Source organism: Mercenaria mercenaria, chromosome 3 (genome assembly GCF_021730395.1).
Source record: "Mercenaria mercenaria strain notata chromosome 3, MADL_Memer_1, whole genome shotgun sequence".
Lineage (NCBI taxonomy): Eukaryota > Metazoa > Mollusca > Bivalvia > Venerida > Veneridae > Mercenaria > Mercenaria mercenaria.
This window is the reverse complement of record NC_069363.1, coordinates 74,330,605-74,355,346: the sequence shown is the minus strand read 5'-3', so window position 1 is coordinate 74,355,346 and position 24,742 is coordinate 74,330,605. Positions and strand designations below refer to the sequence as shown.

General features: G+C 37.5%; 1 protein-coding gene across 1 annotated transcript in view; it reads right to left on the bottom strand.

The window, feature by feature from the left end:
• The window catches only part of LOC128555929 (nuclear GTPase SLIP-GC-like), a 58,384-nt gene that overhangs the window by 23,285 nt on the left and 10,357 nt on the right, over nt 1-24,742 (bottom strand). The window contains exons 2-3 of the mRNA XM_053539754.1: nt 21,856-22,476; nt 17,035-17,109 (exon numbers count right to left, since the gene is read on the bottom strand). Of these exons, the coding sequence (XP_053395729.1) occupies nt 17,035-17,109; nt 21,856-21,919 (139 nt within the window). The 5' untranslated portion in view covers nt 21,920-22,476. The remainder of the gene's footprint in view (nt 1-17,034; nt 17,110-21,855; nt 22,477-24,742) is intronic.

The window sequence follows — 24,742 nt, the reverse complement described above, 5'->3', positions numbered from 1 at the left end:
ATAAAAACTTCAAACACAAAAAATAGCAAAAGTACGATATACTCGTATAAGTTAAACAAGAGGGACATGATGGCCCTATATCGCTCACCTGAGTACCATTGCTCTTAATGATAAGATCAACTTTTGACATAGATCACACAGGCATACACATTACATATCATCAGGATAAATATTTTCTTGTAACAGTCCCTTCAAACCTAATATTGGGCCACGTACCTGTAAGGGACAATTTCCATACCCAGTCTGAGGGTCCTAGGCTCAAATGCTGCATTTTTGTACTAGCATGACTATTCCTTACCCTGGAAGACTAAAATAACATTTAAAAGTTAAACCAATCTCATTTTAAGCTGTTAACGTATATTCATTCACATAGAAATAAAGGGAGGTATTTTGTCATAAATTCAGTCAATGTGTATCTAAACTAATTGTCCAAGTCCATCTGATGGCATAAATGAAATTTCAGATCAGTATCTTCATAATTACGGAGATATACCCATTTTAATTGAAACAAAGGGAGGTAATTTGACATCTCTCATGTTCACAAGCCAAACATGACTTGAACCCATGGCGGGATCTGGCCAGTTTTCGAAAGGAAAATAATTTCATTAGTCAAAATCAATTTAACAGAAAATGAATGCCCTTTTTTTTGGGGGGGGGGGGGGGGGGGGGGGGGGGGGGGTGCGGGTGACAAAGGCAAGGTGATGACCAGGTGTGGGTACACAACTTCACATGTTTATAATAAATGTTCATGGAAAAGAATGAAAGAAGATTAATATAATTCTACCAGCTAGTTACTGATAAATGGATGCGGATGTAGATTTTCATTAAATCAAGGGCAATCACTCTAAGAACAAGAGGACCATGATGGTCCTGAATCGCTCACCTATCCCCACATGACCCAGTGTTGAACTGAGTATGACGTCGTTATTTCTATTATTTGACAAAGTGACCTAGTTTTTCAGCACATGTGACATAGATATCATCAAGAAAAAAAATTCTGACCAATTTTCATGAAGATCCATTGAAAAATATGGCCTCTAGAGAGGTCACAAGGTTTTTCTATTATTTGACCTAATGACCTAGTTTTTGAAGGCACGTGACCCACTTTTAAACTTGACCTAGATATCATCAAGGTGAACATTCTCACCAATTTTCATGAAGATCTCGTGAAAAATATGGCCTCTAGAGAGGTCACAAGGTTTTTCTATTTTTCGACCTACTGACCTAGTTTTTGATGGCACATGACCCAGTTACGAACCTGACCTAGATATCATCAAGCTGAACAGTCTCACCAATTTTCATGAAGATCCATAGAGAAATATGGCCTCTAGAGAGGTCACAAGGTTTTTCTATTTTTAGACCTACTGACCTAGTTTTTGACCCCACGTTATTCAGTTTCAAACCTGAACTAGATATCATCAAGATGAACCTTCTGACCAATATTCATGAAGATCTCATGAAAAATATGGCCTCTAGAGAGGTCACAAGGTTTTTCTATTTTTAGATCTACTGACCTAGTTTTTTACCCCACGTGACCCAGTTTCGAACTTGATCTAGATATTATCAAGGTTAACATTCTGACCAAATTTCATGAAGATCCATTGAAAAATATGGCCTCTAGAGAGGTCACAAGCTTTTTCTACTTTTAGACCTACTGACCTAGTGTTTGACCGCACGTGACCAAGTTTCGAACTTGACCTAGATATCATCAAGGTGAACATTCTGACCAATTTTCATGAAGATCCATTGAGAAATATGGCCTCTAGAGAGGTCACAAGGTTTTTCTATTTTTAGACCTACTGACCTAGTTTTTGATCCCACATGACCCAGTATCGAACTTGACCTAGATATCATCAAGGTGAACATTCTGACCAATATTCATGAAGATCTCATGAAAAATATGGCCTCTAGAGAGGTCACAAGGTTTTTCTATTTTTAGATCTACTGACCTAGTTTTTACCCCCACGTGACCCAGTTTCGAACTTATCCTAGATATCATCAAGCTGAACATTCTGACCGATTTTCATGAAGATCCATTGAGAAATATGGCCTCTAGAGAGGTCACAAGGTTTTTCTATTTTTAGACCTTATGACCTAGTTTTTGATCCCACGTGACCCAGTTTCAAACTCGACCTAGATATCATCAAGGTGAACATTCTGACCAATATTCATGAAGATCTCATGAAAAATATGGCCTCTAGAGAGGTCACAAGGTTTTTCTATTTTTAGACCTACTGACCTAGTTTTTGACCCCACGTGACCCAGTTTCGAACTTGACCTAGATATCATCAAGGTGAACATTCTGACCATTATTCATGAAGATCTCATGAAAAATATGGCCTCTAGAGAGGTCACAAGGTTTTTCTATTTTTAGACCTACTGACCTAGTTTTTGACCCCACGTGACCCAGTTTCGAATTTGACCTAGATATCATCAAGGTGAACATTCTGACTAATTTTCATGAAGATCTTGTGAAATATGTGGCCTCTAGGGAGGTCACAAAGTTTTTCTATTTTTAGACCTACTGACCTAGTTTTTGATGGCACGTGACCCAGTTTCGAACTTGACCTAGATATCATCAAGGTGAACATTCTGACCACTTTTCATAAAGATCCCATGAAAAATGTGACCTCTAGAGTGGTCACAAGCAAAAGTTTACGGACGCACGCACGCACGCACGGACGCAGGGACGGACGACGGACGCCGCGCGATCACAAAAGCTCACCTTGTCACTTTATGACAGGTGAGCTAAAAATTGACCAATCCAAAAAAGAAATGGACGGGCATCATCGATGTATGTTGATTCATATTTATTTGACTGAAATACTGTTGAAAAACGGCGTTAAACCCAAAACAAAACAAAAATCATATTTATTTCAAGTTTCATAAAATTCTTCCAACTAGTTACTTTGAAATGGCTGCAGACGTGGAATTTTCATTGAATCAAAGGCAATAACTCTAAGGAAAAAAATTGACCAATTAAAAAAATAAATTTAAAAAAAATGACGGGCATCATCGAAGTATGTTGGTTCATATTTATTTCAAGTTTCATGAAATTCTACCAGCTAGTTACTGAGAAATGGCTGCAGACGTATTACATTAAATCAAGGACAATAACTCTAAGGGAAATTGACCAATCCAAAAAAGAACTTGACGGGCGTCATTGCAGTATGTTGGTTCATGTTTATTTCAACTTTTATGAAATTCTATCGGCTAGTTACTGAGAAATGGCTGCGGACGGACACACGAACGGGCAGGCGAACAACGCCATTTCAATACCCCTCACCCGATTTTATCGGCGGGGGATAAAAATATAAGATGTTTTTACTGGTTATAGGTGCAGATGGGAATTTCCGGCCTCGAGGGTAACTGTTTAGGCGGTAACTAGGTTCCTATCGAGCCGAGTAACCGCCTAAACAGTTACCCGAGAGCCGGATATTCCCATCTGCACCTATAACCAGTGACAGAATCTTTTTTTTTTTTTGCATACCGATATCAAGATATAATAATAACAAGAGCTGTCACTAATGGTGACAAATGCCCCCGCAGCACCTTGACCTTTGACCTGGTGACCCCAAAGTAAGTAGGGGTGGTGTAGACAATAAGTACTATCAGCACGTGAAGTTTGAAAGTCCTGGGTGAAGTGGTTCGCGAGTAAAGTGCCTTCATGCAAAAAGTTAACGTTAGCCCCTGTGACCTTGACCTTTGACCTGGTGACCCAAAAGCCAATAGGGTTGGTGTACTCATAAAGTACTATCAGCAGGTAAAGTCTGACGGTCCTGGGTGAAGTAGTTCGCGAGTAAAGTGCCTTCATGCAAAAAGTTAACGTTGGCCTCTGTGACCTTGACCTTTGACCTGGTGACCCCAAAGTCAGTAGGAGTGGTGTACTCAATAAGTACTATCAGCAAGTGAAGTTTGAAGGTCCTGGGTGCAGTGGTTAGCGAGTAAAGTTCCTTCATGCAAAAAGTTAACGTTGGCCCCTGTGACCTTGACCTTTGACCTGGTGTCTCCAAAGACAGTAGGGCAGGTGTACTCAATAAGTACTATCAGCATGTGAAGTTTGAAGGTCCTGGGTGCAGTGGTTCACGAGTAAAGTGCCTTCAAGCAAAAAGTTAACGTTGTGACGAACGAACTAACGAACGAACGGACGGACAGTTGAAAACTAATATGCCTCCCTTCGGGGGCATAAAAACAAGAGCTGTCGGAGGACAGCAACGCTCGACTATTCAACAGCCTTGTCGATTGAATGAATATGGAAGTCGAAAAAGGGACATAATTTAGTAAAAAAGCAAAACAGGGTTATCGAACCTGCATAGTGCTTATCAGCTCATGACAGTGGACAAGTGTGTGAAGTTTCAATCCATTCCCATTAGTGGGTAATGAGATACCAGCTTACATATAGGAATTTAACCAAAAACTCCTAAGTTGAAAAAGGGGCATAATTTTGTAAAATGCGAAGTTGAGTTATTGACCCTTTGCATTGCATGTCATATCAGTGAACAAGTGTGTGAAATTTCAATCCTTTCCCATTAGTGGGTAATGAGATACCAGCTTACATATAGGAATTTAACCAAAAACTCCTAAGTTGAAAAGGGGGCATAATTTTGAAAAATAGCAAAATAAAGTTATGGGACCTGCTTTGTGCATGTCAGATCATGACAGTGAATAAGTGTGTGAAGTTTCAATCCATTCCAATTAGAGAGTACTGAGATACCAGCTTACATACAAAACCTTAACCAAAAAATTCTAGCTTACATACAAAACCTTAACCAAAAAATTCTAAGTCGAAAAAGGGGCATAATTTTGTAAAAAAGCAAAAAGAGATATGGAACCTGTGCAATGTAAGTCAGTTTATCACAGTAAATAAGTGTGTAAAGTTTCAATCCATTCCCGTAAGTGGTTACTGAGATACCAGCTTACAATACAAAACCTTAACCAAAAATTTCTAAGTAGAAAAAGGGGCATAATTTTGTAAAAAAGGATAATAGAGTTATGGAACCTGTGCAATGCAGGTCAGTTTATCACAGTGAATAAGTGTGTGAAGTTTCAATCCATTCCCAGAAGTGGTTGCTGAGATACCAGCTTACATACAAAAACTTAACCAAATCGGGACGCGGACGCCGACGCATGGGCGAGTCCAATAGCTCTACTATTCTATGAATAGTCGAGCTAATAAAATCAGTCGAACGGCTTTCTTTTTAGAACTATTTCTTATAGCAGCGTATTTAAAACAAAGCGCGGGAAATCAACGTCCGTAAAAACAGGAAAGACCTCATGACGTTTCAAAGACAAACAACGTTTAGTTCCGGTTTTGTTTTATCAGTTCCAGCGTAATGTTATGAATTTTTGATAAAATAACGTGTTTTGAATCGAAAAATATACTATCAGGTACAAAGAGGAACTGTCAAGGTACTGGATTTTTATTCCGTTTTTCGAAATAAAATATAAATAACTACATAAATCTTCTACATATATGTAGTTCGTAATAGGCCTACGTTATTTAAAGCACGAGAGTCATCTTGCACCCATAGATTTTTCCAGCACCGGTAAAAATACCGGAAATCCCCGTAATACACATACTGGGTGGAAGTTTTTATCCGAGTGTGAAATATGAATACGGTCAAATGCTGACAAAATCTTAACCATATTTTTACTCTAAACATAAACAATTATTTTTGTTGGTTTGTTTGTTTGTTTGTTGTTCTTTTTTGTTATGGTTGTTGCTGTTGTTGTTTTTATGGACTGCAAGTAGATACTTAATTATTTAAATATGACGAAAAACTAGATGGGAAATGAAATACAAGCTGTTTTACCGTCAACACATATAGAACGCAAAGACGTGGCGTCGTTAAGGTGGAATACGCCCCATTTTTTTTTGCCGAATTTCGTCCTGAAATTTATACTGTACAAAATTCACGTTTGTTTTGTGTATTAACGTCTGCAGAAGCCCTTGGGATATGTTTGTGACATCGACCTTCAGTCTCGGTCACAAACAATCCCGCGGGCTTCTGCAGACGACCTTCAGTCTCGGTCACAAACAATCCCACGGGCTTCTGCAGACGTTAATACACAAAAAAACGTGTATTATCCCTACATAGGTCTATAAATAGCGCACACCAAAAAATGACAGACCTGAAATCAAAACGTTTCTTTAATGTTATTATTCTGTTAAATAACTGTTATTTGTTTGAAACTGCAATATAAAATAAAATTCATTTATCGCCAAATTTGTATTTTGTTCTTCTACTTTATATGAAATATCTACCGGAACCGCAGACATACGTAGACGAATGCCACAATAAAAAATCGAACGCTATATAATGGCAACCAATGGCTGGAAACTCTGATTGATCAAAAAGACGTTTAAATCTTTAAATACATTGAAAACATTCATCCATATAATTCCAAATTTCCACAAGAGATGTCTGATGACAGCGCGCTCGACTATTAAGAATTGATTGAAGAATGGGGTCAAAATATTTCCACGGATATTCAGACAAAAGAAATAAATAGATTAGACAAACAATGTTCCTGTATTACTTTGATTTCGATTAAGTCTTGCACTAAATGGCAATATATGAGATAATTTCAAAGTCCAAAAAGGGCCATAATTCAGTCAAAATAGTTATGTACTCTTGCCTACAGATGTAAATCATAATGATAAACAAGTGTTCAAAGTTTAAAAGCCATATGTCAAATAGTTTTGACAAAACATGGACTTGTATGAAAACAGAACCAATTTCAAAGTCCAAACAAGAGCACCGCCTTGCGGGTGCTGACGCTCATCTGATTTTTTTTAGTGTAATAGAAATATTGTCCTACCCATGATTTTCTAAGTCTAAAAAGGGCCATCATTCTTGCAAAAAGCAGGATAGAGTTATGTTTCTTGATGTACAGTGTCCACTTATGATGGTGAAAAACTGTTGCAAGTTTTAAAGCAATAGCTTTGATAGTTTATGAGAAAAGTTGACTTAAACATAATACTCAACCAAGAAAATGATTTTCTAAGTCCAAAAGGGGCAATAATTATTGCAAAAAGCAGGATGGAGTTATGTTGCTTGTTGTACAGGGTCAGCTTATGATGGTGAACAAGTGTTGCAAGTTTCAAAGCAATAGCTTTGATAGTTAAGAGAAAAAGTTTACCTAAACATAAAACTTAACCAAGAAATCTGATATTTTCTAAGTCCAAAAGGGGCCATAAATCTTGCAAAAAGCAGGACGGAGTTATGTTTCTTGCTGTACAGGGTCAACTTATGATGGTGAACAAGTGTTGCAAGTTTTAAAGCAATAGCTTTGATAGTTTAGGATTAAAGCTGACCTAAACATAAAACTTAACCAAGAAAACTGATTTTCTAAGTCCAAAAGGGGCAATAAATCTTGCAAAAAGCAAGATGGAGTTATGTTTCTTGATGTACAGGGTCAGCTTATGATGGTGAACAAGTATTCCAAGTTTCAAAGCAATAGCTTTGATAGTTTAGGAGAAAAGTTGACCTAAACATAAAACTTAACCAAGAAATCTGATATTTTCTAAGTACAAAAGGGGCCATAAATCTTGCAAAAAGCAAGTTGGAGTTATGTTTCTTGCTATACAGGGTCAGCTTATGATGGTGAACAAGTATTCCAAGTTTCAAAGCAATAGCTTTGATAGTGTAGGAGAAAAGCTAACCTAAACATAAAACTTAACCAGGCAACGCCGACGCAGACGCCGACGCCGACGCCGACGCCGACAACCGCTCAAGTGATGACAATAACTCATCATTTTTTTTCAAAAAATCAGATGAGCTAAAAAGGGCCATAATTCAGCCAAAATAGATGACAGAGTTATGTTCTCTTTCCTACAGATAGAGACTATTATACTAAACAAGTGATAAAAGTTTCAAAGCCATATGTCAAACACTTTACAAAAAATATGAACTGGTACGAAAAACTTAACCAAGGTTTCTAAGTCAAAAGGGGCCATAATTCAACCAAAATCCTTGATGGAGTTATGTACTCTTGCCTATAACTGGATATGGTGATGGTAAACAGGTGTTGAAAGTTTCAAAGCTTTATCTCAAAAGACTTTGTCAAAATATGAACTGGTACGAAATATTAACCCAAATTTCTAAGTCAAAAGGGGCCATAATTCAGCCAAAATCCTTGATGGAGTTATGTGCTCTTGCCTATAACTGGACATGGTGATGGTAAACAAGTGTTGAAAGTTTCAAAGCTTTATCTCAAAAGACTTTGTCTAAATATGAACTGGTATGAAAAACTTAACCAAGATTTCTAAGTCGAAAGGGGCCATAATTCAGCCAAAATCCCTGATGGAGTTATGTACTCTTGCCTATAACTGGCCATGGCGATGGTAAACAAGTGTTGAAAGTTTCAAAGCTTTATCTCAAAAGACTTTGTCTAAATATGAACTGGTATGAAAAACTTAACCAAGATTTCTAAGTCGAAAGGGGCCATAATTCAGCCAAAATCCCTGATGGAGTTATGTACTCTTGCCTATAACTGGCCATGGCGATGGTAAACAAGTGTTGAAAGTTTCAAAGCTTTATCTTAAAATACTTTGTCAAAATATGAACTGGTACGAAAAACTTAACCAAGATTTCTGAGTCGAAAGGGGCCATAATTCAGCCAAAATCCCTGATGGAGTTATGTACTCTTGCCTATTACTGGCCATGGTGATGGTAAACAAGTGTTGAAAGTTTCAAAGCTTTATCTTAAAAGACTTTGTCAAAATATGAACTGGTACGAAAACCTAACCATGATTTCTAAGACGAAAGGGGCCATAATTCAGCCAAAATCCTTGATGGAGTTATGTGCTCTTGCCTATAACTGGCCATGATGATGGTAAACAAGTTTTGAAAGTTTCAAAGCTTTATCTCAAAAGACTTTGTCAAAATGTGGACTGGTACGAAAAACTTAACCAAGGTGTGACGCCGACGCCGACACCGACGCCGACGCCGACACCGACGCCGTGGTGAGTAGGATAGCTCTACTTATTCTTCGAATAGTCGAGCTAAAAATGATCACAATATGTACTTTATTTACTGTTTTCCTATAGGACTAGAAGATGCTTTTGTAGACAAGAGATCACAGAGTGATCTTGGCGCCCACCAATGTGCCATTTTTGAGTGTTCCAAATTTCAAGACTTACTGACTAGCTCAAGGTCAAATTTCATTTCCATACACAACACTGTGCATGTGGTCCAAACTCGAAAGCTGTAGCTTGAGAAATGTGAAAGTAGGTCACTAGGTCAATCTTAAGGTCAAGGTTGATTTCGGTACACAAAACCATGCAAGTGGTCCAAATTTGAAGGCTGTAGCTTGAGAAATGTAAAAGTAGGTCACTAGGTCAAAATCAAGGTCAAATTCTATTTCGGAATACAAAACTATGCATGTGGTCCAAATTTGAAGCCTGTACCTTCAAAAATGTGAAAATAAGTCACTACGTCAATGTAAAGGTCAAAGTTCATTTCGGTACACAAAACTATGCATGTGGTCCAAATTTGAAGGCTATAGCTTGAGAAATGTAAAAGTAGGTCACTAGGTCAAATCAAGGTCAAATTTTATTTCAGAAAACAAAACTATGCATGTGGTCCAAATTTGAAGCCTGTACCTTAAAAATGTGAAAGTAGGGCACTAGGTCAATGTAAAGGTCAAAGTTCATTTCGGTACACAAAACTATGCATGTGGTCCAAATTTGAAGGCTGTAGCTTGAGAAATGTAAAAGTAGGTCACTAGGTCAAAATCAAGGTCAAATTCTATTTTGGAATACAAAACTATGCATGTGGTCCAAATTTGAAGCCTGTACCTTCAAAAATGTGAAAGTAGGTCACTAGGTCAATGTGAAGGTCAAAGTTTTTTTGGTACACAAAACTATGCATGTGGTCCAAATTTGAAGGCTGTAGCTTGAGAAATGTGAAAGTAGGTCACTAGGTCAAAATCAATGTCAAATTTCATTTTGAAACACGGAACTATGCATATGGTCCAAATTTGACGTCTGTACCTTCAAAAATGTGAAAGTAGGTCACCAGGTCAAAATCAAGGTCAAAGTTTTTTCCAGTGCACAAAACTACGCATGTGGCCCAAATTTGAAGGCTGTAGCTACAGAAATGTGAAAGTAGGTCACTAGGTCAAAATCAAGGTCAACTCATGTCAAGGTTCATCTTGCCACTCAAAAATATACATGTGGTCCAAATTTGAAGGCTGTAGGTACAGAAATGTGAAAGTAGGTCACTAGGGTAAAATCAAGGTCAACTCATGTCAAGGTTCATCTTGCCACTCAAAAATATACATGTGGTCCAAATTTGAATGTTGTAGTTATTGACAAGAACATTTTAAAAGCTTTTCCCTATATAAGTCTATATGAACCATGTGACCACCGGGGCGGGGCCATTTTTGACCCTAGGGGGATAATTTGAACAAACTTGGTAGAGAACCACTAGATGATGCTACATTACAAGTTTCAAAGCCCTAGGCCCTGTGGTTTTGGACAAGAGGTTATTCAAAGTTTTTCCCTATATAAGTCTATATAAACCATGTGACCCGCAGGGCGGGGCCATATTTGACCCTAGAGAAATAATTTGAATCATCTTGGTAGAGGACCACTAGATAATGCTTCAAACCCTAATATCAAAGCCCTAGGCTCTGTGGTTTTGGACAAGAAGGTTTTTAAAGCTTTTCCCTATATAAATCTATGTAAAATATAGAAATAAACAAAGGGCCATAACTCACTCATAAATTGTTGAACCAGTCTGATTTTCAGGGGGACACAACTAGGGTACCAATACATCATTCTGACAAAGTTTGGTCAAAATCCCCCCCAGTAGTGTCTGAGGAGATGCGATAACGAGAAATTGTTAACGGACGGACGGACCACGGACGCAGAGTAATTTTAATAGATCACCATCTGATGATGGTGGGCTAAAAAGCGCATGTCTCCTCTAATGCATAGTAGTAATAGGCAAGAAGTCAATAGTGGCCAGGAGCAAACGTTCAAGAGACACCGATGGTTGGCTGCGATTGGGATCATCTACTCGGCATGTCCAATCGTTCCACAGTTTCAACATTCTTGGCCTAGTGGTTCTCAAGTTATAGACTGGAAACGGTTTTCCATGTTCTGGCCCCTGTGACATTGACCTTCGATCAAGTGATCCAAAATCATTAGGGGTCATCTATTCTGCATGTCCAGTCATCCTATGAAGTTTCAACATTCTGGGCCAAGTCGTTCTCAAGTTAATGATCGGAAAGAGTTTTCAATGTTCATGCACCTGTGACCTTGTCCTTTGATGGAGTGACCCCAAAAAACAAAAGAGGTCGTTTCCATAAGTCCTACCTTCCTATGATGTTTGAAGGTACGTTTTGACATATCGAGGGTTCAACGCAATAAGGGCGTATCTACATGTAGATACGCCCTTATTGCGTTGAACCCTCGATATATGCAGTACAAACTTTTTTTTTGACTAAGTCTAGGGCAATAACAAAATTCCCATGCTGGATGATATGATATTCCTACATGATTTCATGACAAGGAGAATTGTTTTAAGATATGTGCAACACAAGCACTTTAAGTGTATTTTTCACTCAGTCAAGGACCATAACTCCAATCCGGATGAGTGAAATCAGGTGCGCATCTTCACATGCTATATAACAATCCCCTAATGTTTTATGACACTTAAGTCAAATACTTTTTGAGATATATGTGACACATACTTGTATCCCATTTATGCGTATTTTTGGCAATGAAAGGCCATAACTCTCACACCAATCCCAACCTTTCGATTACTTACGGAAATGCTGCCGGAAAAGAAATACTGAGAATTGAAAAAAATATTCAAATTTCCTACGAAGTGATTTCCTACTAAAAACAGTGTATCATTAAAGATACATCTTTGAAAACTTCATTAGAAGTTATAGGTCACTAAACCTGAATAAATTCAATACAAGAGATCAGAGTGATCTTGGCGCCCACCAATGTGCCATTTTTGAGAATTCCAAAATTTAAGACTTATTGACTAGCTCAAGGTCAAATTTCATTTCCGTACAAAACACTGTGCATGTGGTCAAAATTCGAAACCTGTAGCTTGAGAAATGTGAAAGTAGGTCACTATATCAATTTCAAGGACAAAGTTCTTTGTACAGAAAACTATGCATGTGCATCAAGTTTGAAGGCTGTAGTTTGATAAATTTGAAAGTAGGTCACTAGGTCAATCTTAAGATCAAAGTTTATTTTGGTACACAAAACTATGCAAGTGGTCCAAATTTGAAGGCTGTAGCTTTAGAAATGTGAAAGTAGGTCACTAGGTCAAAATCAAGGTCAAATTACAATTCAGAACACAAATCTATGCATGTGGTCCAAATTTAAAGCCTGTACCTACAGAAATGTGAAAGTAGGTCACTAAGTCAATCTTAAGGTCAAAGTTCATTTCGGTACACAAAACTATGCAAGAGGTCCAAATTTGATGGCTGTAGCTCGAAAAATGTGAAAGTAGGTAACTAGGTCAAAATCAAGGTCAAATTTTATTTTGGAACACAGAACTATGCATGTGGTCCAAATTTGAGGCCTGTACATTCAATAATGTGAAAGTAGGTCACTAGGTCAATGTAAAGGTCAAAGTTTGTTTCGATACACAAAATTATGCATGTGGTCCAAATTTGGAGGCTGTAGCTTGAGAAATGTGAAAGTAGGTCACCAGGTCAAAATGAAGGTCAAATTTCATTTCGGAACACAAAACTATGCATGTGGTCCAAATTTGAAGGCTGTAGCTTGAGAAATGTGAAAGTAGGTCACTAGGTCAAAATCAAGGTCAAATTTTATTTCGGAACACCGAACTATGCATGTGGTCCAAATTTGAAGCCTGTACCTTCAAAAATGTGAAAGTAGGTCACTAGGTCAATATTAAGGTCAACGATTTTTTCAGTGCACAAAACTATGCATGTGGTCCAAATTTGAAGGCTGTAGCTACAGAAATGTAAAAGTAGGTCACTAGGTCAAAATCAAGGTCAACTCATGTCAAGGTTCATCTTGCCACTCAAAACCATACATGTGGTCCAAACTTGAATGCTGTAGGTTATTGACAAGAAGATTTTAAAAACTTTTCCCTATATTAGTCTAATGAACCATGTAACCCCCAGGGCGGGGCCATAATTGACCCTAGGGGATGATTTGAACAAACTTGGTAGAGAACCACTAGATGATGCTACATTACAAATGCCAAAGCCCTAGGCTTTGTGGTTTGGACAAGAAGATTTTCAAAGCTTTTCCCTATATAAGTCTATGTAAACAATGTGACCCCCGGGGCGGGGCCATATTTGACCCTAGGGGAATAATTTGAACAATCTCAGTAGAAGACTACTAGATAATGTCGCATACAAAATATCCAAGCCCTAGGCCCTGTGTTTTTGAATAAGAGGTTTTTCTAAGTTTTTCCCTATATAAGTCTATATAAACCATGTGACCCCCGGGGTGGGGCCATATTAGACCCCAGGGAAATAATTTGAATCATTTTGGTAGAGGACCACTAGATGATGCTTCATACCAAATATCAAAGCTCTAGGCTCTGTCGTTCTGGACAAGAAGATTTTCAAAGTTTTTCCCTATATAAATCTATGTAAATTATAGAAATAAACAAAGGGCCATAACTCACTAAAGAATTGTTGAACCAGTCTGATTTTCAGGGGGACATAACTAGGGTACCAATACATCATTCTGACAAAGTTTGGTCAAAATCCCCCTGGTAGTTTCTGAGGAGATGCGATAACGAGAAATTGTTAACGGAAGGACGGACGCAGAGTGATTTGAATAGCCTACCATCTGATGATGGTGGGCTAATAACAGAGGAATTGTTAAAATAAATGTTTCGGACACCAACGGAAGTGTTTCACAAGCTTACGTTTTGTACCATCAAGCTATAATTTCTAATAGGAAAATTCAAAGCGCGAATTTATCGTAAAAATACTCAAGTAATGGAAATTATATTAGCAAAAACAAATAGACATTCACTGCAGACATGGTAATCTGCACATCAATGGCTTGATTTGGCTCTTCCTGACAGAACAGTTTGGACTTGTTTTATACGAGAATAATATTCCTATGATGTTTCATGAGCCTATATCAAATACTTTTTGAAATATGTACGACACAATTTTTATGCCTTTTGATGCATATTTGTTTCTAAGTCAAGGGCCATAACTCTGGTCTGACTGAGTGACATCTCTAACAAAATCCCAGATGCACAAATTAACATGCTAAATAATATTCCTTTAATGTTTCATAATACTGGGTAAAATACATTTTGTGAAACATGCGACACAATTTAAGACCCTTTAAGCCCTATCTTTGACTAAGTCAAGGGCCATAACTCTGGTCTGCCTGTGTGAGATCCAAATTTAAACTTCTGGTGCACTGCTTCCAGTGCTGAATAATAATCCTGTGAGGTTTAGGTCAAATACTTTTTGGACGGACGGACAACGGCAACTCTAAGAGCCTCCCTCAGCCCCCACCCACTCTTAAAAGATAGGGATGGGGCACAAACACATATCCTTATTTATACCATTCTAATCGCAGGCTACAACATTCAGAGTTGTCTTAATAATTGCCGCGTTGTCGATGTGGTAAAATTGTAAAATATTCTAGTGTTTGATTTCAGAAGGTTCAGAATACCTTGTTTTTCAACAAATGTATAATAATTATGCAATATAAATGTAAACTTGTTGAAAATGGTTCTCATGCATCTACAGAACAAACTGTGGTTCTGAGTTCTAAGTGATGTTGTAAAAGGGAGTAAACTGACATTTCAAAATAAAACACGTTTAAAGGTTTATGAATTTTCTTGAATTTGTTTTTACATTATTTATTTAGATAAATCTTAAATTTGGTCAAAGTATTATTTTTATTTTAGAAAAATGTGCATATGTACAATGTTAATGAAACGTCAAAGAGTTGTGGCATATAGCAATCGTTAATTAACCTTTATCTTGCTAATTCTAAAAATGGACTGGTCAATCATTCAATTTGGGCCGCTGAGTACCACTTACAAAATTTACGGACTCAATAGCAAACAGTGCAGACATGCACAGGCTGATCTTGTTCGGCACTGGTCACAAAGTCAGAAAAAACAAGCAAATTCGATGAATTGGTATCCCCCGCCGAAAGGGTTTGTGGTGAGGAATGGCAAAAAGATATATCCGGCAAAAAGTTCAGGATGTTAATAAGAAGCAAATAATTTCATTAGTCAAAATCAATTTAACAGAAAACAAATGTTTAATTAAAGAGTACACAATAAATGTATGATACTTTGATCAGGACTAAAGAATTTATTTTGAATGGGATATGCTTAATGTAATAAGCTTAGCTTTTAAAATTAAATGCAGTTAATTGAAATGTGAGCTTGAAGTTTAACTGGAATGAAATATTGTCTTTGAGTGGTTTGGCACCGGTGTTGCGTTTTACATGTACATTTGAACTTAAAAGATCAGATGTCCTTAGAGAACACAGATAAGATATCTTGAACATGGCTGAGGCAAGGTTTGTGCAGTCATAACTTAACATGTTTGAAGGTTTGAACATTAAAAAAAAAGAAAGGAATGGAATATATATATCTATATATAGATATATGTATATATTTATTTTTTTAGGGGGTGGGGGTGCAGGGGAACGGGGAGAGGAAACAAAATTTCACATGTGATTATAAATATTGATTGAAAATTAAAAATTAAAAAAAAAAAAGTAAAAGGGTGAAGTTGGAGGGGGGGTTCGGGGGGGGGGGGGGGGGGGGGAGGCAGAGGATGCATGATCAGTGGTGGGCATGACTGGGTGGAGAAGTGAGGTGGGGGAATAGTACAACTTGGAAGGTTTGAAAAAAATCTAAAATAAGAAATGAAAAAAAAAAACTGGGAGGGGGGGGAGTGGGGTTGGGAGGGGGAGGGGGTGTGTCCAAGGCAAGTGGGTGACCAGGTGTGGGTGTGCAACTTCACATGTTTATAATAAATGTTCACAGAAAAGAATGAAAGAAATTTAATGAAATTCTGCCAAATGGTAAGTTTGTTATGTACAAATATGTGGATTTTTAGACAATTAAAGGGCAATAACTCTGAAGTTACAAAAAGAAATCCGTACAAAATTGTCTGTGCACAACCACATTATAGTGCTCTAAATTCTGTTAAAGTTTCATAGTTCTAGGTCAAATATATCAAAAGTTATGATTGCAGAAATTGGCATATCTATAGATCTATAGTACCCTATATAGTTAACACTAGAAACTTCTAAGGGCCATAACCCTGATGTTACTTGGGCAATCTGTCTGAAACTTGATGGGCCCCATAACCTCATAGTGGTGAACATGTATATGAAGTGTGTTTGAAAAAAATCTAAAATAAGGAATGATTTTTTTGGGGGGTGGGTGGGGGGGTGTCGGGGGATAGGTGGGGAGGTGTGTGATCAAGTAGGGGGTGACCAAGGTGTGGGTACACAACTTCACATGTTTACAATAAATGTTCATGGAAAAGAATGAAAGAAATTTAATGAAATTCTACAAAATGGTAAGTTTGTTATGTACAAATATGTGGATTTTTATACAATTAAAGGGCAATAACTCTTAATTTACAAATAAATCCAAATGAAATTGTGTGTACATAACCACATTATGGTGATCTAAATTCTGTTTAAGTTTCATAGTTCTAGGTCAAATATATCAAAAGTTATGATGCAGAAATTGCCATATTTATAGTACCATATATAGTTAACACTAGAAACTTCTAAGGGCCATAACTCTGGTGTTACTTGGGCAATCTGACTGAAACTTGACGGGCCGCAAGAACTCATTGTGGTGAACATGTATATGAAGTTTTAAATAAATATTCCCAGCCATTTCCTAGATATGGCTCCGGACGGACGGAAAGACGGAAGGAAAGACGGACGGAAGGACGGACGGACGGACGGACAACGCAAAAACTATATCCCTCCGACTTTCGTCGGGGGATAAAAACTTGCCGCCAGTCGGCTAAAGGTTAAAAGGCAACTCTGTTTTGTTCAAAAATACTTACTGTAAACAGACAGTATGGCTTCGTTATCATCACGTTCAGCCACTCTTCTAATTTCTTCTCGCAAGTTACGCACCTCTGTAAATACACATGTTCGTCATTTTAGAGGTACCGAAATAAAACGCCAGAATTATAAATAAGGAATTTTGTAAAATGGTTAATTATTGCAACTAAAACCACTTACTTCCATGATAATAATAATTATCATCAAATTTCGTACTTTAAAAAGTAGTCTCCCCGTTCATGGATTTTAAAACCTCTGACACTAAAGATTTTCGACAGCTTAACAGATTAATCTAATTTTGTGTTCATATCACCTCTCTCTCCCAACTCCTCCTTTCCCTTTCCCTTTCCCTTTCCACCCCCGCCCCACATCCACCAACATACATCTACTAAGTTTCCCATTTTAAATTTGACAAAGGCGGACATAATCTCCACCCGCCATTCTTTGGTTGTATACAATTAGATAACTATCATCTTTAATTAACTTTTATTTAACAATACCAAAGTATTAGGTCGCGGGGCTGATGGCCGCAGCGGTCAAATTTAATAGGGTTGGATGTGTGTGTGTGTGGTGGGGGGAGAGGTCAGGGCAGCTGACCTCCATTATGACCTTGACCATAGAACTAATAACTTGGTCCACGTGCTATCGCCACCCGTTTATGTGCCAAGCTTAAAGTCAATACTTTGAAAAGTTATTAAGTTATGCTCTGACTTTTGAGCTCCATTTGTGACCTTGATCTTCTAGCCATCGTCCTTGTTCGTGCCTACATCGTCTCATCGCTACCTATATACATGTACATGCAATGCTGGAAATCAATTCTTTAAATGGTTAGGTTCTGTTCCGGACATGAAATATGTTGTACAATTTGACCTTCGACTATTATATAGTAACTGACCCTAGTTTGCATGCTCTACACACTGTTTCATTACCACCTACCTATTATGCCAAGCTCAAAATTAAAACTTTAAATCTTTATTAAGTTATGCTCCGGACATGAATTATGACAGCAAAAAGACGAACAGACGAACGGACAGAGTAAACATCATCAAATAATACGTCCGTTGTTTTCAACCGGCATACAGAAACTTAACGAAACATGCATCCACTCAAATTTTCGATCTTGAATTGGTGTTGGTTTTTTTTCGATCTTGAACTGATGTTTTTTTCTGAAATGTTCCGTGAAACGTGAAAGAAAAGACAAATAAAATAGTTAAAGTAACTTATATATTAATTATTATAAGGTTATTATAATACAATATTGATCTGCAATATTGTATTCGGTACGAGTGGAATTTGGCTGTAGCCTACTGCACCCCATGAAGCATTTGTGCCGGGTGTGAGTGCCAAATGCTTCTTTGCAAGTCAATGTACTGTTTTAGTGTCCCCTTTATATTTATACATAACCTATGTCTAGCGTTGTTTCAAACAGACAATTGTCCTAGAACTCGCCAGACTTTTTTTACGTTGGACGTTGTGACACCACAACGTCATTGCTGGTATTATTTATTTATCTTGCCTCCTACAAGTTTCTTGCATTTCTATTGGTCAATAGACGTCACGTGGAGACAGGATATATTCCATATCCTGCTAGTATATTTCAGATATGAATTATGATCAAAACAAAATGGCTGCCACACTGCTGGCGTAATTGAATCAAGTCAGATTATATATTAGCTCCAACGAGAGTATCGTTTCCGAGAGTAAATTTAGTGTTTTCTTGCCGATTTCATTCTATATCTAAGTTGAGGCTCATGAAGTTTGGCAAAATTAGATGTAAAAGCGGAATAACTCTGTATGGGATAACGGACGTTGAAATCTTGTTTTGGAAGTTAAATAGTTAAATCATCGTGAAATTAAGGAATTGACATATTTGTTACTCAGCAGTTTGTTGTAGGATCATTTAATCTACGTGCAAGATAAATGATTTAACAGGAAACGGGATGAAAGCCGAAGTATCAAGACATTTATGACATCGTGATATCCGGTAACTTTCGAAGGGATGGAACAAGAAGTTTTTTAGTGTTTCTAATCTAAACTAGTTCATAACCTGTGTAAATGAGCTTTTGTGTTTTGTGATTTAACCAAAACACAGGTCATTGTGCATTTTATGGCTGGTGTAAATCAACTAGTGATGACCCAACAAATGATTTGTAGGATTCCAGTCTGCACTGTAAGTAGCTTTGTTAATTTACAAAATGTGTTGATTATAGCATGTAAGTAAAGGGTAGTCGGCAAGATAAAATCGTTACACTGCTTGTTGGTGACAGGATACGGGATATACGCTGTCTCGAAAATCCATATCAGGCTCGAGCTTCGCTCTCGCCTGATATGGATTTCCTTGACAGCGTATATCCCGTATCCTGTCACCAACAAGCAGTGTAACTAATAGTATCCGACGGGAGATGCATACAGGGGTTTATATTCGTTAGACTAGGAAAATACATTTTGTACTGGAGACAGAAAATTCCTAGCTATATAATAACAAAGAATTTAACTGCTTTTTTATCTGTCATTACGAGTAGATTATGGCATTAAAAAGAGCAGTAATATCAAATAACAAAAAAAAAGTGTATTAAAAGAATTTCTTCAAACATAAAATCATGCACGTGCCAATTATGTCTTTGATTCATGGGCAAGGTGTATACCAAGTACCCCTGTTCATCATTCTGAGTCTTACTGACCGCGAATGTTTCTAAGGACAGACAGACTGAGTAACAAATACTCGACTTGTTCACAGACCACTAATTTTAGTCATTCCCGACACAACCATCAACTTGACCCTCCACAGCGATGTAGCGCGTCATCACATAATTCCTTTCGACGAATGAAAAATGCTAGAAAAACTGTGAAAAGTAAAATTTAACAAGAGATCACAGAGTGATCTTGGCGCCCACCAATGTGCCACTTTTGAGTGTTCCAAATTTCAAGACTTATTGACTAGCTCAAGGTCAAATTTCATTTCTGTACACAAAACTGTGCATGTGGTCCAAATTCAAAGCTGTAGCTTGAGAAATGTAAAAGTAGGTCACTAGATCAATCTTAAGAACAAAGTTCTTTGTACACAAAACTATGCATGTGCATCAAGTTTGAAGGCTGTAGTTTGAGAAATCTGAAACTAAGTCACTAGGTCAATCTTAAGGTCAAAGTTTTTTTTCGGTACACAAAACTATGCAAGTGGTCCAAATTTGAAGCCTGTAGCTACAGAAATGTGAAAGTAGGTCACTTGGTCAATCTTAAGGTCAAAGTTCTTTTTCGGTATACAAAACTACGCAAGTGGTCCAAATTTCAAGGCTGTAGCTTGAGAAATGTGGAAAGTAGGTCACTAGGTCAAAATCAAGGTCAAATTTTATTTCGGAATACAAAACTATGGCATGTGGTCCAAATTTGAAGCCTGTACCTCCAAAAATGTGAAAGTAGGTCACTAGGTCAATGTAAAGGTCAAACTTTGTTTTGGTACACAAAACCATGCATGTGGTCCAAATTTGAAGGCTGTAGCTTGAGAAATGTGAAAGTAGGTCACTAGGTCAAAATCAAGGTCAAATTTTATTTCAGAATACAGAACTATGCATGTGGTCCAAATTTGAAGCCTGTACCTTCAAAAATGTGAAAGTAGGTCACTAGGCCAATGTAAAGGTCAAAGTTTGTTTCGGTACATAAAACCATGCATGTTGTCCAAATTTGAAGGCTGTAGCTTGAGAAATGTGAAAGTAGGTCACTGGGTCTAAATCAAGGTCAAATTTCATTTCGGAACAGGAAACTATGCATGTGGTCCAAATTTGAAGCCTGTACCTTCAAAAATGTGAAAGTAGGTCACTAGGTCAATACCAAGGTCAAAGTTTTTTTCAGTGCACAAAACTATGCATGTGGTCCAAATTTGAAGGTTGTAGCTACAGAAATGTGAAAGTAGGTCACTAGGTCAAAATCAAGGTCAACTCATGTCAAGGTTCATCTTGCCACTCAAAACCATACATGTGGTCCAAATTTGAATGTTGTAGGTTATTGACAAGAAGTTTTTAAAAGCTTTTCCCTATATAAGTCTATATGAACCATGTGACCCCCAGGGCGGGGCCATATTTGACCTTAGGGGGATAATTTTAACAAACTTGGTAGAGAACCACTAGATGATGCTATATTGTAAATATCAAAGCCATAGGCTTTGTGGTTTGGACAAGAAGATTTTCAAAGTTTTTCCCTATATATGTCTATATAAACCATGTGACCCCCGGGGCAGGGCCATATTTGACCCTAGGGGGATAATTTGAACAATCTTAGTAGAAGACCACTAGATGATGTCACATACAAAATATCAAAGCACTAGGCCCTGTGGTTTTGGACAAGAGGTTTTTCAAAGTTTTTCCCTATATAAGTCTATATAAACCATGTGACCCCCGGGGCGGGGCCATATTAGACCCCAGGGAAATAATTTGAATCATCTTGGTAGAGGACCACTAGATGATGCTTCATACCAAATATCAAAGCCCTAGGCTCTGTGGTTTTGGACAAGAAGATTTTCAAAGTTTTTCCCTATATAAATCTATGTAAATTATAGAAATAAACAAAGGGCCATAACTTACTAAAAAATTGTTGAACCAGTCTGATTTTCAGGGGGACATAACTAGGGTACCAATACATCATTCTGACAAAGTTTGGTCAAAATCCCCCTGGTAGTTTCTGAGGAGATGCGATAACGAGAAATTGTTAACGGAAGGACGGACGGAATGACGGACGGAAGGACGACGGACCACGGACGCAGAGTGATTTGAATAGCCTACCATCTGATGACGGTGGGCTAAAAAGATCAATTCAAAGGTCAAACAAACCTTGATAAGTCTGTTGCATGTCCCGCTGTAGCGTCACAAGGTGCCCATTTATCACTCCAAACATCCCCTCTATACGTTCACTCAATTTAAGGTCTAGAGCCTTCAGCTGTTCTAAAGCTGGATGAAGTTCTAATTCTTTGATACCATTTATTACCTCGTCTATTCTTGGTGGCTCACTTGGAGAATACTTATGGCTGATAGTCCTTATAACATTGCTTAGATCTTCAAAATCTCCGTCATCTACTGTGGTGGTTCCGGAATGAAAGTATTTGTTCCTCCAAGCCCTGATTTTTTCTACAGCTCTTTGATCTTCCGAACCCGATGTGGTAAAAAATCTACGAGCAAAAAATGCCAGTAAGGAAATATCCCAGTTTGAAATATCAGCTGTCTGGCCGGAAGGTGGATACAAGATTTGTTTTTGCTCCTGGTTAATTACTTTTGATTTCTTTATTTCTTCTTCATTTCTGCTTAGGAATTCGGAAAGATCCACATTTCTTTCTTGCAGTCCGTTTACTACAATAATTCGGATAACACAGTACCTTCTTTAATTAGAAGGGATTATAAATCTGATAAAATCCAAATTCTCCGGGATATTCTGCCCAGACATCATTGTACACTTTTCTGAAAAAAAAAAAAAATTTAATCGGTTTTCATTCGCAATCAGCCATATTTCGAAATAAATTTTGAAGTCGTTTATAATAAAATCAAGAAATAACATATGATAGATTGTATAAGATCATGTTGAAAGAGGTTCAGTCTGCCTTACTTGCTTTTTACACGCCGATTGAAAATTTTCAAAATGGCGGCGGTAATACAACAGCGCGACAGGGAACGACCTGCTATTTTTAGATAAAGTTGCGACGGCCGATATTATAATCGATTTGATTTTTGTATATCATTTTGAAGCTAAACACTGAATCAGTTAATCATGAAATAAAACGCTAGTGTAGGCGAGTTTAAAAGAAACAAACATTTTTAGGCCTTATCAGTACGATGATTCACGCTTTAAACAAAGGAATACATTGTGTATTGCCAATCACTTAATAAGAATTTAAAGCTTCCATTTAAACAAACCGAATATTCGAAAATATTCGAATATGGCAAACCGAATATTTGAATATTGATTTCAGTATTCGTTCCCATCTCTAATCTATTTGGAGTGCGAAAAAGTTCTAAGTGACATTTTAATTAAAATTTGTTTTCTGCCAGACATTCCTTTAAAATGTCCACTAGATTTTAAAAAAAATGTTGTTTTCAATCCGATTTAAAAATATTACAACAGCTGCTAGAATTATAAAGCAACAAGGTTTCTTTTCTTTCTCCTGTAAACTTTCTCATGAAATGCACTTAGCACTTTGTCGCATTCATCCCTCAATTTTCTTTAGTAGAGTCTAACAGCACTAGAATTATATTTAAGTTTTCGATTTCGATTAGCCTAAACTATTGAAACGGATAAAAATCTCGAATTTATTTATTTCAGGTGGAAATTTTAGAGGAGTTGAAGAATCGTGCAAGAATGACCAGACTTGAAAGTTTCAATTATTGCAAATGTGCTAATTACTTATTTGATAGCAAATTAGCCTACATTGATTATATGGTCTGAGTTTGGTTGGAAAATGGTCCAATAATCGCGACTTCTGGCCAAACGGGATCCGACGTCTAAACTGTTTGCAAGTCCAACTAAACTTCAACGTTAATCTGACGTCGGGAACTGACGTCAATACAACGTCTACCCAACGCCGAATGTTAACTGAGTACTGAACTCCGCGTAGTAATATTGTCAATGATCCCTGCTTCTAAGCAAATCACGTGCCGGCCAATACGTTTCTAACAATCCGGGATATGCCGGTCACGTGGCGGACAAGTAAAATATTTTGAAGAACAAGTGTTCCGGAGCACGCCGGCCATGTGAGCTGCAAGCTTCCATATAATAACTCAGCGAATTTTGTCTTGTGACATGTTTCTACCTTACCACATATGTCAAAATGTTTATTTGAAATTATACCGCTTAGCCTATCTGAAAGACCGACACAGAGCGGACAGATCTGGGCAGTGGCAGAAAGTCAAACGAATGCCTAGCCGATTGCCAGCACCAAACCCATTTAAACGACGTTATTGTATGCATCAAATGCGAGTTGACAATGACATTCTAAATCTGCAACAAGCTTGGCAACGCCTGGCAAATGTAATGCTTTCCATAACATTTACGTAGAGACTTACCCTAAGCCTTCTTTACACAAGGGAAACAATCTGAATTTGTTTAGTGAACACAGTTTGACAATCATAATCCTGTCCATGTTATACCAGTGAAGAAAGCTATCTATGTTACCTACTATACTGATAACACAGTCATACATCTAACAGTCCTGATATTGTTTTCTTTGATTTTCTCGTATTTTTAGAGAGTTTTCCCATACTTCGACGCATATGTACGGGTGGCAGAGATCGTTCTCTTTCCAGCAAAAGCTTTCTAAACAAATTTTACTATGTGAAATTCTGTGGGTTTTAACATTTTTAAACAAGAGGGTCATGAAGACCCTAAAATCGCTCACCTCAGTTATATGAGCCACATGTTTCAAATGACAAATTGTCGCTAAAATATTATAAAGTAGGTCAGTAGGTCACATTCATGGTTGCTGAAAATGAGTATTAATATTGGTGTGCAAAATTGCACATGTCGTCCAAATTTCAAGGCTGTATCTCAAAAAAAACAACAACAAGAAAGTAGGTCAGTAGGTCAAGGTCACAGTCAAGTGACTCTTAATTGATTGGGGTCATCAGATAATTATAATTAAAAAGTCTAGTAAATATGATCTGATATTTTTTAAGTATTAATTCCTATATAGATCATATAACAAGTGACCCCCCAGGGCGGGGCCTCTTTTCA